The sequence below is a fragment of the Octopus bimaculoides genome, chromosome 14, assembly GCF_001194135.2.
Source record: "Octopus bimaculoides isolate UCB-OBI-ISO-001 chromosome 14, ASM119413v2, whole genome shotgun sequence".
Classification (NCBI taxonomy): domain Eukaryota; kingdom Metazoa; phylum Mollusca; class Cephalopoda; order Octopoda; family Octopodidae; genus Octopus; species Octopus bimaculoides.
In genome coordinates this window covers 36,858,853-36,873,746 of record NC_068994.1, presented here as the reverse complement: position 1 = coordinate 36,873,746, position 14,894 = coordinate 36,858,853, and the positions used below count along the sequence as shown (strand labels likewise).

General features: G+C 32.7%; 1 protein-coding gene across 5 annotated transcripts in view; it reads left to right on the top strand.

Moving 5' to 3' along the window:
• The window catches only part of LOC106874475 (protocadherin gamma-B6), a 142,813-nt gene extending 128,616 nt beyond the window's left edge, over nucleotides 1-14,197 (top strand). The window contains exons 3-4 of one of the 5 annotated variants that reach the window (XR_008265531.1): nucleotides 7,554-7,708; nucleotides 12,951-13,088. Coding sequence is in view for 1 of the 5 variants with exons in the window: in XM_052973070.1 (XP_052829030.1) it covers nucleotides 7,561-7,708; nucleotides 12,951-13,231 (429 nt within the window). In the remaining 4 variants the exon portion in view is untranslated. Of the gene's footprint in view, nucleotides 1-7,553; nucleotides 7,709-12,950 lie in introns of those variants that run through there. The other 4 variants (XM_052973070.1, XR_008265533.1, XR_008265532.1 and 1 more) reach the window with 4 other exon arrangements.
• The last annotated feature ends 697 nt before the right edge of the window (nucleotides 14,198-14,894 follow it).

Sequence of the window (14,894 nt, the reverse complement as noted above, 5' to 3'; positions counted from 1 at the left end):
CCTGGGGTTGATTTGCTCGACTATAAAGGCAGTGCTCCAGCATGGCTGCAGTCAAATGACTGAAACACATGTATATATATATATACATACATGTATATGTATATATATGTGTTTGTGTGTATACATACATACATAAGAGAGGAAAATACATAAATATGACTGTTAATGAAACAAAGCATTTCTTGAGGCCTAATATTTAACTGTCTGTTATAAATATATATGAGTGTGTGTATATACACATACACATATGCACAAACACACATAGACAAACAGATTCACACACATATTTATTCATTCTTTCATTTAATGGCCATTTTTCCACGTCAGCATAGATTGTGATAGGATTTTTACACCTGTATACCCTTTTTGTTACCAATACTCACCAGCTTTTGCAAAGGATTTTTCATTCTAAAGGAATTTGAAAGTGCAGAGATAAAGAAGGATTTGTTGACAGGAAATGTCAATAAATGTCCCCATCTAGCTACAACAGGGAACACTTGTCCTATTTGATGTAAACAGTGTTGGTAGCTGTGCTTCAGCACAGATTGTAAATATTCACACAGACACACAGATGCACATGCATATACATACAAAAATATGACTGACTTTATTCACTTTCCATCAACCAAAATCTCTCACAAGGCATTGGGCAGTACAGAACTACAGTAGAAATCAGCCAAGGAACCAAAGTCATGTGTTCGAGAAGCAAACTTCTTAACCACATGACTACTAGATATAAAGATACATGTATTTGTAATTGTATATATCTCAAAGGTCCTGCCTAAGCAATAAGCTCATAAGGCTGATTCACTGGATTCTATGGTGCATATATTCTTCCTCTGATAATATGCCTGTTTGTAACAGCATAACTCATTTTTGCTGGCTGAGTAGTTTGGAGCAAATTGAATTGAAGTGTTTTGTTCAAGAACACAACACATTGCCTGACCAGGAATCTAATCCGCAATCTTAAGATTACAAGTAGAACACCCTAACTACTAAACCATGTACCTCAACATATGTGTGTGTATGTGTGTGTGTGTATACATACATATATATATATATGCCTATCTCTCTCACTGTATATGTGTATATAAATATGTGTATGAGTGTGTGTATATTTGTACACATGTGTGCGTGTGTTTATATATATATATGTACGTATATACAGGCATCTCTCTCCTTATACACACACACACACACATTTAAATATATATCCTATATGTTGAATTGTGAAATATGTGAATCATAATGCATAATTTACAGAGGCTAGTATACTCTGTCACATAATGCTTGAGTTTCAAGAGACAGAAAAAAAAATCTTTTATACTTCAATGCTATTTGATAACAAATAAGAGACATATGTATTGCAGTTCAGGTCCATTTCTAAGATATTGAATATAATTATGTGGAGCTTTCTTCCATAAATTTTCAACATGAAGCAATAAAGAATTTGTCTCGGAGAATGGTTGAAATAAGATATATCCTGTCCTGTTTGCATTGAGAAGTATTTTATTATATATCATTCTCCTGGTAGAGAGATTTAACTTTTATATATTTCTCAAAATAATTTGTTAAATAGTGAGAGAGATTGGGGATATTTGTATCACCAGTGAATCAAAGATCTACTCAATGTATGGAAAGGTGATATAAATCATAAACACAGTAGTACAAAAATGGCTTAAGCTTGGCTGTTTGGTTAAAATGTTTGCTCACCAACTATATGCTTCAAGATTCAATCACATTGCATTATATCAGCACCTTGAGCAAGTGTCTTCTGCTATAGCCTCGGGCTGACCAGAGCCTTGTGAGTGGATTTGGCAGACGGAAACTGAAAGAAGCCCATCATGTGTGTGTGTGTGTGTGTGTGTGTGTGTGTGTGTGTATACATATATGTGTGTATATGTTTGTGTGTCTGTGTTTGTTCACCCATCATCGTTTGACAACCAATGTTGGTTTGTTTACGTCAATGCAACTTGGCATTTCAGCAAAAGAGACTGATAGAATAAGTAATAGGCTTACAAAGAATAAGTCCTGGAGTCAATTTGCTTGACTAAAGGCGATGCTCCAGCATGGCTGCAGTCAAATGACTGAAACAAATAACAGAATAGAAGACTATATAAATATATACATATATATATATGTATGTATGTATGTATGTATGTGTATGTATGTATGCATGTATGTATGTGTATGTATGTATGTATGTATGTATGTATGTATGTACAAAATATTATCTGTTGAATACATATCATGCATACATGTATATATATATGTGTGTGTGTATCTATATAAAAATATATCTATATATGTGCATGTGTGTATGTATATATATATATGTGTGTGTGTGTGTGTGTAAACACATATATATTCATTTTTACATCCATTTTGTTCCATGCTAAAACAAGTTTGATGTATCCATATTATTAATGCATTTTTTAACAACGCTGGCCACTCACAACATGTCATGCAACTTCAGAATATAAACACTCTCAGGAATACATGTCTATAGATCTATCTATCTATCTATATGTGTGTGTGTGTGTGTGTGTGTGTGCGTGTGTGCATGCATGCATGCATGGCAAGTTTTCCATACACATTTTATAAGATAATCTACACACACACACACACACACACACACACACACACACACACACAAACACATGCAACAGACTTTGTGCAGTTTCCATCAACCACATTCACTTAGAAGGCAAGCCTCTTCTACTCTTGACTTGGGACAATAGGGTTAGTACTGCATAGAGAGACTGAAGGCAGAATCAGGGACTTGGGAAGTAAGCCTCTTAAGGACACAACCATATATATTGTAAATATCTATGTGCATATTTTGTACATATGTTTATAAAACATGTAAACACAGGTGACAAAACTAAAACAGACTGGTGCTTTCTGAAGGAAGTCCTTTGTGATTTTGTTCTGTGCTGATTTTCAAGCATTCTCTTGTCGGTCACTCATGGTTTTCAGACACACTATGAACAAGTAAATAACCCATTGAAAACATGTAATTAGTTATGATATAAAATGAAATTAAGTATGAATAAAGATGAATGAAATAACAGGAATGTGAGGCATAGAAGGATTACCAAACATGAATTAAGACTTAAAACTTTGGAAAATTTAACATATGAATTAAGATGTAAATAAAACTTCTGATAATGTCTAAATTATTTCTAAGGCACATCATACAATCAATTCTCTGAAATGTCTTTGTATTTCAATAAAAACTACCGTTTGCTCACTGACCAGTGTTAAGCAGCTTATAAATTTCATAGGCACAGGAATGGCTGTATGGTAAGTAGCTTGCTTACCAACTACATGGTTCCAGGTTCAGTCCCACTGCATGGCACCTTGGTCAAGCGTCTTCTACTATAGTCTCAGGCCCACCAAAGCCTTGTGAGTAGATTTGGTAGACAGAAACTGAAAGAAGCCTGTCGTATATACATATATATATGTGTGTATGTGTGTTTATATGTTTGTTACCCCCACCATCGCTTGACAACCACTGCTGGTGTATCTGCATCCTGTTACTTGGTGGCTCAGCAAAAGAGACCAATAGAATAAGTACTAGGCTTACAAAGAATAAGTCCTGGGGCCAATTTGCTCGACTAAAGGCGGTGCTCCAGCACGGCTGCAGTCATCTGACTGCAGCAAGTAAAAGAATAAAAGAATTTATTTTATGCCTATCTTCCATGCTAGCATGGGTTAGATGAATATGTATTGAGGCATTGTTTTACAGTTGGATGCTCTTCACATTGCTTACTCTTATCTCTTTTTCAAGTAATGGATTTTTTCTGATTCTACATGTCTTCAAAAGGTCACAGCTATGGAATGGTTTCTTAACAAGGAATGTCAACAAATCATCATTTTCATTTCTGTTTTTTTTTCTCTTTTTGCTTAACATTTTTCATGCAAGGAGATGGAATCTAAACTAATATGCACACATACATGCAGCAAACACACTTTAACACACACACACACATACATATATTTACACACAATAATACATATGTACATGCAAACATACATGTATGCATATATACATATGCATATATGCATGCATATATACATATATATATATATATATATATATATATATATATATATATATATATATATACAAATAAAGTTTGAATGTCACATTGTATCACACAGACAACATCTGCTGAACAGTAAAAAAAGAAATGAGTACATTATATTCATGCTCAAAAGTGAAAGGAAGAACATCTTCAGAGTAAGGGAGGCTGGACTAGCCTACCTAAACAGAGGCATAGAGGAGACACATGCATCATACCAGCTAAAAGTAATGTATTGGAACATATCCAGTGAGCTAGAGGATAACATCATTGACAGGAAGAGTAGCCTCTCCTCAACTTGCAATAGATACATTATATCCTACCTTGAAGGATATGCCTTTGCTATCCAGGAACAGGGGATAGCTACTAAATACCTAATAAACAAGAGTAACAAAGATACTACCAAATCTTAACATTGTGATACAAAGTGTCTGCTATACTATACCAGTGTGGAGGATATTACCCACATCATCAGCAGCTGCTCTAAATATACAACCTACACTTGAGACATGACATAGTTGTAAAAACTATTTACAATGCTATCTGTAGGAAGGATTGCATTGACGGCCACATTAAAGGCATGTCAGAATCAGAATGTAGTTATACCTTTAAAAAGAAGGAATACTGATAGAATACTCCAATAAAAAAAAGCAATCTGATGTAAACACTGCACACCTGAAACTGTTCTTTGGGATAGGGAACAAAAATGATGCACTGTTGTAGGGGTCAGCTGCCCAGGGAATATAAATGTATCATCAAAATCCAGGGGAGAAAAAGAGAACATTTATAGTCAGCTAATGTTGAACTCACAGCTCTTGTACCCTGACCATAAATTTTCTTTTGTATCAATCATCATAGGCGCATTGGGGTATATATCTACAGATTTCCACAAAAACCTAGGAATACTAGGCTTTTTTTGAAGAAAGAGCAAAAGAAACTGATACTCATTCTTCAAATGCAATTTATTAGTGGCACAGTAAAAATTTGTGTGACATTCCAAAGTTTCTCCCTCTGAGATTCTTTATATTAATAAAAGCACACACTTGGTTGCATTGACAATTCAATCAACATACCAACTCAACCACCTATTTCCAAACACCAGGGGATCTCTTAACTCAAAAAGTCTTGTTACTTTGTTAGTTACAAGCTTGCCCTCTGTTAAGAATCCCAGAGAAAAACATGCACACATACATCATACATACATACATACATACTCACACATACACATACATATGCACAAAAACGTACACAGATCCATACATACAAACAGACATATGCACATGTACATAAATTTGACATGCTTATATTTACAGTCTATCAGTTCCACTCACAAGACATCAATCAGCCCAAGGCTACATAAAAGACACTTGCCTAAGGTGTCTTCTATGTCTCAGTGAAATAAAAATTGAGACTAGATGATAACAAAGCAAACTCAACGACCATATATAACAATGCCAGATCCTTGTAATCAATTTACTAGGTCTATTCTGATCAAGGTGACATATAATCAATGTTCCAGTTATGACCATCTGGTCATACTTTCAGTATATTTAAGATGACATTATCCAATGCATCAATCCTGATTATGGTGGGAGTAATCTGGGAGTGATTTGATTGTTATTTCTTGCAGACTTTACAGCTCCTTATAGTCTTTTGATTGCTTCCTTTAGAATTTTAAGACATACCATTGTCACTGGACTAAAAAAAAAAATATTGAATAAAGCACAAACAATAAAATATTTCAAGAAATTTTGCTGAGTAGTGAACATAAATCTAACATATCTTTTACAACGTGCATTTCAGTCTTAAGTATCAATGTGATAGTTATATAGTTACAGTAAACCAGAAGAGTCATCTCTGCTTTTCTTTCAAACATTAATAGTTTTTTTTTTTAATTTTCAAGTTAGTAATATATTGACTTCCAGAAATCTCCAAAGATATTTTGTTTAATCTTTCTTTTATTCTCTCTCTGCATGTATTCTCTAGAAAGAAATAAGAGTATACATCATATACTTCCTCGTCATTCATGCTAAGATATCTGTGGTTACATAGAATAATGATATTTAGTAGTTTATGTATTTTATTTCACTTTTTGTTTTTTAATTTAAAAAATAATTTCCATGAAAGCCCACTCCAATTCTCTGTTTTTATAGAAACCAAATGTTCAGCTGTTCTGCAGTTTGTGTGTTAGTCTATGAAAGATATACAGGAATACAAATAGCAAACAATTCTTCAATCATGTGTTCAAGAATGTAATTTACTACATGAAATTTAATGGCAATACTTCTATTTATTTTTATTTTTCATTTTTTTTTTTTTTTGTACATGATCGTAGTACAAGAATATTATGCATATAGAATAGCTGAACAGAACAGAATTGAACATCTATCTTCTTCATTTAACAAGGGGCTAGTTGAGTAAACACTAGACCAAGGTTAGCTAGAACACTTTGAAATGTAGATAGATCTAAAGATATATAACAAAATAAAATTTATAAAAAAAAAAAATGGAAGTAAACTAAAAATGTATAAACAATAAAATAATTACAATAATTGTTGTTTGACAGAAAAATAGGATTATGTATGCCCTGTGAGAAGACATTCTGATGATGGCTGTAACTAAAATACTCATGTTTAAAGAAGGACCTTGGGGAATACCTTGAAATGTGCAAGAAAATCTTACATGAATTTATTTGCATATACGTGTGAGCAAGCATGTGTATGTGCATGTGTGTGTGTGTGTTGTGTGTGTGTTGTGCGTGTGCATGTGATAAGTGAGAAAGAACAAGAGCAAGAGGAAGAGATAGACAGAAGAGTAATAAGTAAAAGGAAAATGCTTCACAGAACTAAACAACACAATAGAGAAATCAGATGCACAAAGCTGGTCCCATAAGGCAGAACATTAATAAAGATGAGTTTTTAGAAAGAGGATAAAAGGAATGGTAAACAGACACACATACAAGTCTTGAAAACAGCATGGCACAGCCATGTGTACATGAGAAGGATGATAAGTTCTAATTAGTTGTTTACAAAAGTTAATTTTCAAGTTATTTAATTGCATTGATATATTTATTTACTTGTTTATTTGCATATTTACTACCTACTCCCACTGCCACTAATGTTCTGTATATTTTATACGTCATACAACATCATAAATGTACTCTTTCAAAATTAATGACATGCATGTTGTAATAACTGGAATGATCAGACTATGTGGTTTGAAAAATTCTGTGAAGAAAACTTAAACAGAAACTTTATTTTATGAAAATATTCATGTAATTACAAAATACTTTATTTTACATTTTTTTTTCCAGAATAAATCTTAATATTTTATAATTAAAAAACAAAATGATGATATTAAAATATAAACAAGCTTATTTTCCTTGATATATTGCTTCATAACTTTACTAATTACTATATCATATTAGTTAATTCTTGTCTAATTTTTACTTTGTATGACCATGAGTCTTTAGGAAGCAACAGTGACATCTGGTGTGAATAAAGAAGAAGAACATATGTTGATGGTTCATGACCACTTTAATGAAATACCAACACTCTCAAATGCTGAAAATGGGACTGGCTGGAATGAAGAAAATACAGTACATTATGAAACTTTAGCAGGTATGGACAACGTGTCATTTTTATTAATTGCTGATGTAAATTTGAGCTAACTTTTCTGAAATCTGGGGTTTGGAGGATGTGCTTTTATCTTGTTTCACAAGTGCTAAATAGATGAGAGGTAAAACTCTATTAGAATAGACTGCTGTTCTCCTCAGAATTAACTTCTGAATAACAATTAAGGTTAGCACTTAACCAGTATTATAGCACTTTTGTTTATCATAATGACCTCATCTTCTTTAAGGAGCCACAACCAAAATGTATTTCACCCGCTTCTATCTTAATCCTTTACCATTTAGATTATTGTCAAATGTAATATTTATTTATTCACATTATTTTGAATTAATTGAACATTATCTCATGGCTTCAAGATTTCGTTGAGATGATTGTTTATTTTTAGAATGACATTGTAGGGTAAGTGTGAGAGGTTGTATCTGGCAAGTATGAACATTAAATAGGCAGAATATTCGAAGTGGTCAGTTTAAATGTTAAAAGGTTGATGTATGGGCACACTGGACTGTTGTCTATAGGTCTCACAGATCAAGTGACCTAATGTTAGTGTATGTATACTGTGGTGGTGCATATAGGGGTCCTTGAGCATTGCTATACCTGGGAGCCTATAATACTGCTAATTCATCCCTGGTTTCACCTTATTATGCCAGTAATCTCTATTTTCATTTCGCTATCAATGTAGTTGTGTGGTCTTCATTCCCTAATAGGTGCTTAAGTTTCCAAAACAGAGTCTCCAGTATGGCCTGGTGCGCAGCATGAGAGAAGAGGGCAGTAAAACCTACCCTACATGAAGCAACAATAAATGGGAGTAATGTGTCTATAAATCTCCTCTACCTTCATACAATTGTGAAATCAGTGCAATTGGTGTAAGATATATTTACTGGAGAATAACTTTTAGTCCAACAACTAATAATTGAGCAAGATGTTACTGCTTCCTTTACCTTCTTGCTTGGACTAAAATAACTTTAGTAAATAAAAGAAAGATGATTTATTGTGTGATTGGAGAAATGAGTTTAATTAAAAGCAAAATTAAATTAATCTCTGTAAGACTAAAAGGATCAGGCAAAGAAATATACACAATGAAATTACTTTAATGATCTATGAAACCCAAGAGGACTTGTTAATTTCTAAATATGTTGAACTTCACAGCAATTCGATTTTACCATATTTAGAATTACTTAGATGATTATCATTATTAGAGGAAATAAAACACTTGCTTTAAGACCAACATATGTAATGAAAAAAGAAATTAAAGGGGTGTTTGCTTTTAATTACATAAATTATTTTTTTAATGTTTGTAGCTGAAAGCATAGCTTACCGGCATAGTACTAAAGCTGATTCAGTGAATAGAAAAATTTGCAACTATGCTAGAACTTCAGAAAACATTTAAAATGCATAGAGGAAACAGAACAAACACAGGTTTTATCTTGAAACCAGAATATAAAATGAAGAAACCCCAAAGGTGAAATACTCACACCAAATCTAGCATATTTTCTGAGAAGACTACAAATCAAATTTCTACTATTATTTGTAAAATCTAACTAGGAAATTCATTCACAAAATGTCAGGTTTATATAATTCTTTTTTATATTAATAGCGTTTATTTATCGATCATAATTTATATGCATTACTTCTTTTTGAAGGTGACTAAGAATTATTTAGAATTATATAGTTAGTTCATTTAATGTCCATTTATAGTTAGTCCATTTACTGTCACATTCTGAATACAACCATGAGATCTCAGGATCAATTACAGTATGTGGCAAATGAATTTTACCACTACCTCTTGTCAACTGAAGCCTTTTCAGTAAAATAGAGTAGATGGAAACTATACAGAAGCCCATTTGATGGATTGTACCCATAATTCAAAGACAGATACAACCTTGTCTCACACACTTTGTCATGCTGATTCTCCTTGAGGATTACATCGATAACACACATATTTACTGGAATGCTCAATCACTTACATGCTAATTTGGTGAGCAAGTATTCAGTTGGCCAAACATCTGAATCCACATTCATAATTACTATTATCTAAAAGAAATCATCATCATCCAGGCAAAACGTTTAGCAGCATTTCACCCATTTTTATGTTCTGACTTCCAACTCCACTAAGGTCAATTTTGCCTTTCATCCTTTCGGGGTTGATAAAATACCAGTTGAGCCCTAGGGTTGCTATATTTTCAACTTATTCCCCCCACTAAAAATTTTGTGCCAAAAATTGAAACCATTATTATTATTATTATTATTATCATTATTATTATTAAAGTGGTGAGGTAACAGAATTGTTACCATGCAAGACAAAATGCTTAGCAGCATTTCTTCTGGCTCTGTATTCTGGGTTTAAATTCTGCCAAGGTTAACTTTGCCTTTCATTATTTCAGGATTGATGAAATGAATACCAGCTGAGTTCTTGGGTCAATGTAATCAACAAACACCCCCACCCCACCTCAAAAACTACTGCCCCTGTGCCAAAATTTGAAACTATTATTATTATTATCACTATTATTGAGTGAGAGAGCAGTGCATGCCATCAAAGTGACACTGGGATAAAATATACGAAGCCCAGTATACCCATCATGACTACCAGTCTTTTATGGGTACACTAGGCACATGCATCACAACCATATGTGCGCAACATAGTGATCTTATAACAAGATAAACAGCACATGACCTTGCAGGTAGGGCCCTGCTGGAATTTTCTTCAGGTTGGGTAGCCCATCCTGCTCAAAGGTTCCTGAATAAGGGTTGTTTAAGGATGATGAACAAAACACCCATGTTTCCAGAGATGAATTATCCAAACCCAAAAGAATTCCTCTCAACACATGGCTATGATGCTCCCCCACTACTTCTGCTCGTGGTCAGAGATGCACATAGCATCAGCCACTAAGGCATATGCTCAACTGGTTATGGTCAAACAACTAACAAGCAAATCTGTAGTATTGAGTAGAATATTTGCTGTAGTCCATCCTTTATACAAAGACAAAACAATGTACACAAAAAGACTTCCAATCATTTAAAATCAGAAGGGATGAGAGACACTGTCTGGTACTGCATCAGGGCATTTATTATTATCCTTATTATTATTATTATTATTATTATTATTATTATTATTATTATTACCATCATTATCATCATTATTATTACCATCATCATCATCATCATCATCATCATTATTACCATCATCATCATCATCATCATCATTATTACCATCATCATCATCATCATCATCATCATTATTACCATCATCATCATTATTATTATTATTATTATCATCATTATTATTATTATTATCATTATTATTATTATTATCATTATTATTACTATTATCATTATTATTATCATTATCATTATTATTATTATTATTAATAAGGTGGTGGTGCTGTGGAGGAATCGTTGCTCTACCAGACAAAATGCTTAGCAGTATTTCTTTTCACACTATATTTCAGTTTAAATTCCACTGACGTTGACTTTGCCTTTCATCCTTTTGATATCAATCAAATAAGTGCTTGTTGAGCAATCAACTAGCACCTGACTTGATTATTTTTTTAATGTGTTCAATTTCAATTTGTACATCTACATGTTGTATCTTCCTTATCTTACAAGCAAGTTTTGGATGCTTAAATGTATCTTACATTTGTATTTTGGTAACTTTATTCCATTATGATATATATGTGTTTTTTATAAGGGTTGAAATACTATAATCAATGAAAATCTATCCTTAACTAAGATATTTATTTCAGAATTTGCAAATTTAAATATAACTTCACATAAATTTTAACAGAACTTAACAGTGAAAAGACGCAGGAGTGACTGTGTGGTAAGTAGCTTGCTTACCAACCACATGGTTCCGGGTTCATTCCCACTGCGTGGCACCTTGGGCAAGTGTCTTCTACTATAGCCTCAGGCCAACCAAAGCCTTGTGAGTGGATTTGGTAGACGGAAACTGAAAGAAGCCTGTCGTATATATGTATATATATATATGCATGTGTGTGTATATGTTTGTGTGTCTGTGTTTGTTCCCCCAACATCGCTTGACAACCGATGCTGATGTGTTTATATCCCCGTAACTTAGTGGTTTGGCAAAAGAGACCGATAAGATGGGGTTAATTTGCTTGACTAAAGGCGGTGCTCCAGCATGGCCACAGTCAAATGACTGAAACAAGTAAAAGAGTGAAGAGAAAAGCAAAGTTAAATATTTCTCTCTATAATCTAAGACATTTGAGTCTAAAAAGGCTACTTGAAGCCTACTAGCTCATGAGGCTGGAATTTATTAGGATTTCTAAGGTTAAGAGCTAAAGACTATTCACCTGTGAATGGGATACTACCAGGTTAACTCTCAGGTGCAACTGGTATCATTTTCAGTTCAGTGTTTGCTCAAGGAAAACATGCTGCCTAGTCCAACAATTGAACCCACAACCCAATGATCATGAGTCTAACATTCTAACCATTAGATCATGTGTCTTCATGATGACAACTAAACTATATTTAAAATATTTTGTACACTTATGTTTGTTCATTATACCAATCTTTTATCATTTATCTTTTACTTGCTTCAGTCATTGGAATGCAGTCATGCTGGGGCATTACCTTAGAGAGTTTTAGTAAAAACAATTCAACCCATGAACCTATTTTTTAAGGCCAGGTAGTTATTCTGCCAGTCTCTTTTGTTAAATCACTAAGTTACGAGGAGTTAAACAAGCCAACTCCAGTTTGTCAAGGGGTGGTGGTGATGGTGGACAATGCTCACATACACACACACACAAACACACACACACACACACACACACACAAATACACACACACACACACACAAATACACACACACACACACACACACACACAACAGACTTTGGCAGGCTTTGGCACTGCTTCAGTCCTCCAAATTCACTCATAAAACATTGGTCAGTCAAGGTCTGCAGTAGAACACACTTGACCAAGGTGCCCTGTAGTGAGACTGAACCTAAACCCAGAGGGTAGGAAAGTGAGCTTCTTAATCAGACAGCTGTATCTTCACAAATTTTGAGAACTGTAAGTCAACAGCAACATAACTTGTATGGTACAAAAGGATACATTTATTTCCAAATCTGACATTAAGCTTTGATCTATACTTTAAAATAGTCAGTAAATACAGCATTGCTACCTTGAGAAAGAAATTGTATTGAAAGACAGTAAAAAAAAAAGAGGTTCTTTTGAGATTGTGTTTTTTTTTCATTTTTCTTTTACTTCTCAGCTCTTAAATCTTGCAACCCAGACCAGCCCAAGATCATGGATGATAAATCTTCACAGAAGACACTTAATAAACCAATGTTTACTAACAGTACAACTAAATGTTCTTACCAACACAGTCCTGGTCAGAACACCACCAGTAACGATGTTATTGATCTGAAGTCTTTTAGAGTCAATAGTACTAATCCTAACATAACACCACAGTCTTGGAATCTTCCAACTAGAAACAGTTTTACATCTTATGCTAAGCCACTTCCAGCAATACCAAAGACAATTTGCTCATAAAAATTGAGCATAGTTAGTTGTATATGAGACCAATATTATTTACATGAAAAAAAAATGTATATATATAATTAGTTTTTCTTCATATAATGATGATATATGAAGAAAACCAAATCAAACTAAGTAATATACAGACTAATGAAATATTTTAAGTTTCCTGTAATTTGTGATAATTTTAGACTAATTATTTGGCAATGGCTCATGACAATGATATGCTATTCCATGTTTGTGCATATATGCATGCATGTGTGTGTGAATTTGTGCCTGTGCATGAGTGTAAGCTCAAGTGTGTATATTTGTATGCATACAAGTCTAATTGTGTGTGTGTGAGTATGTATCATGACATCAAATGTTGATGTGTCTATTTCAGTGTATATATTTCTTTAAGGCAAAGTTTTGGCAATTGTTTTATATATATATACACACATACATATATTTGTTTAATTGACATTTCATCATCTGCATAATCTGAGATGGGAAGCTTGACTTAGAATTAAGAAATTTTTAGTTTGAGTTTTAACACCACCCACTTATCAAGTACAAATATTTAAGCTGAAACTTAATTTCACATATATTTTACTCCTCTTTCTTTATAATATATTCTTTTATGTTATTTAGTATCAATTTAAGAATATTTACTTTCTTAGAGATAAGACAAAACAATGTGGCCAAATTAATAAACCTTGTCCAGAAAGCAACAACTGACTTTTACAAGAAATTTTTGACTGGTAGAAAAGAGCATCTACAATAATGATTATGTTATATCAGATAGCTGTCATTATATGAGAGGCTTCATAGCATGAAAATATTCAAGTCAGTCATAAAAGATCTTGAAACATTTAAAATTTTCAGGTCAGAATTCCCAATCAGACACTACAATTTCATACCACTGATAAATGTTAAATGGTAAGTATTTTTCTTGTAAAAATATTAAAAATAAATTTGAATGTTTCTGATACAATGTCTGCCTATCATGTTTTGCTCTTGTGTTGTCATTTGATTTTCTTGGGTATATGTTTAGACTTTTAATTTAATTATATGGATATTAATATATCAAATAAAGCATTAAAATTACTTCAAATTAATTTTTTTAAATGTATGAATCTAATTTTAAATACAATGAATATGATAGCTGTCGTAATTAATACTTCATGTAATTTAACTTAATTATATTTTCGATAAAATACATTAAAACTGCTTCAAAGATACATAAATGTGAAATATAAAAGAGGTTAATATCATTGGCCTGTAAAAAGAACACAATCAATCAAAAATAAAACAAAGAATAATTTTATGTATTTATGTAGTAAACAATATCCCTTCAAAATATTTATTGAAAATATATTCGATGCCTATTTAGTGAAATAAAAATTATTTAAGGAGGTAAAGAATTTCAATAACATTCAAAGCAAATTATTACAGCTTATCTTTCCAGCAATTTTTTAATAGAAATTATTGAGTTTCAAAAAAAAAAGGAAAAGGGATTTTATTTTTCTTAAATTTTATGAAAAGTAATATGAGATGCAGCAATGGCAAATAAAAAAACAACAACAAACAACAACAATCACCACCATCATCATTATTATGATATTATTTCTTCAGCATTGCATACTAGACATATCTTTTACATTCATCAGTTCTCTAAGTTTTTCCTAAGTTAAATTTA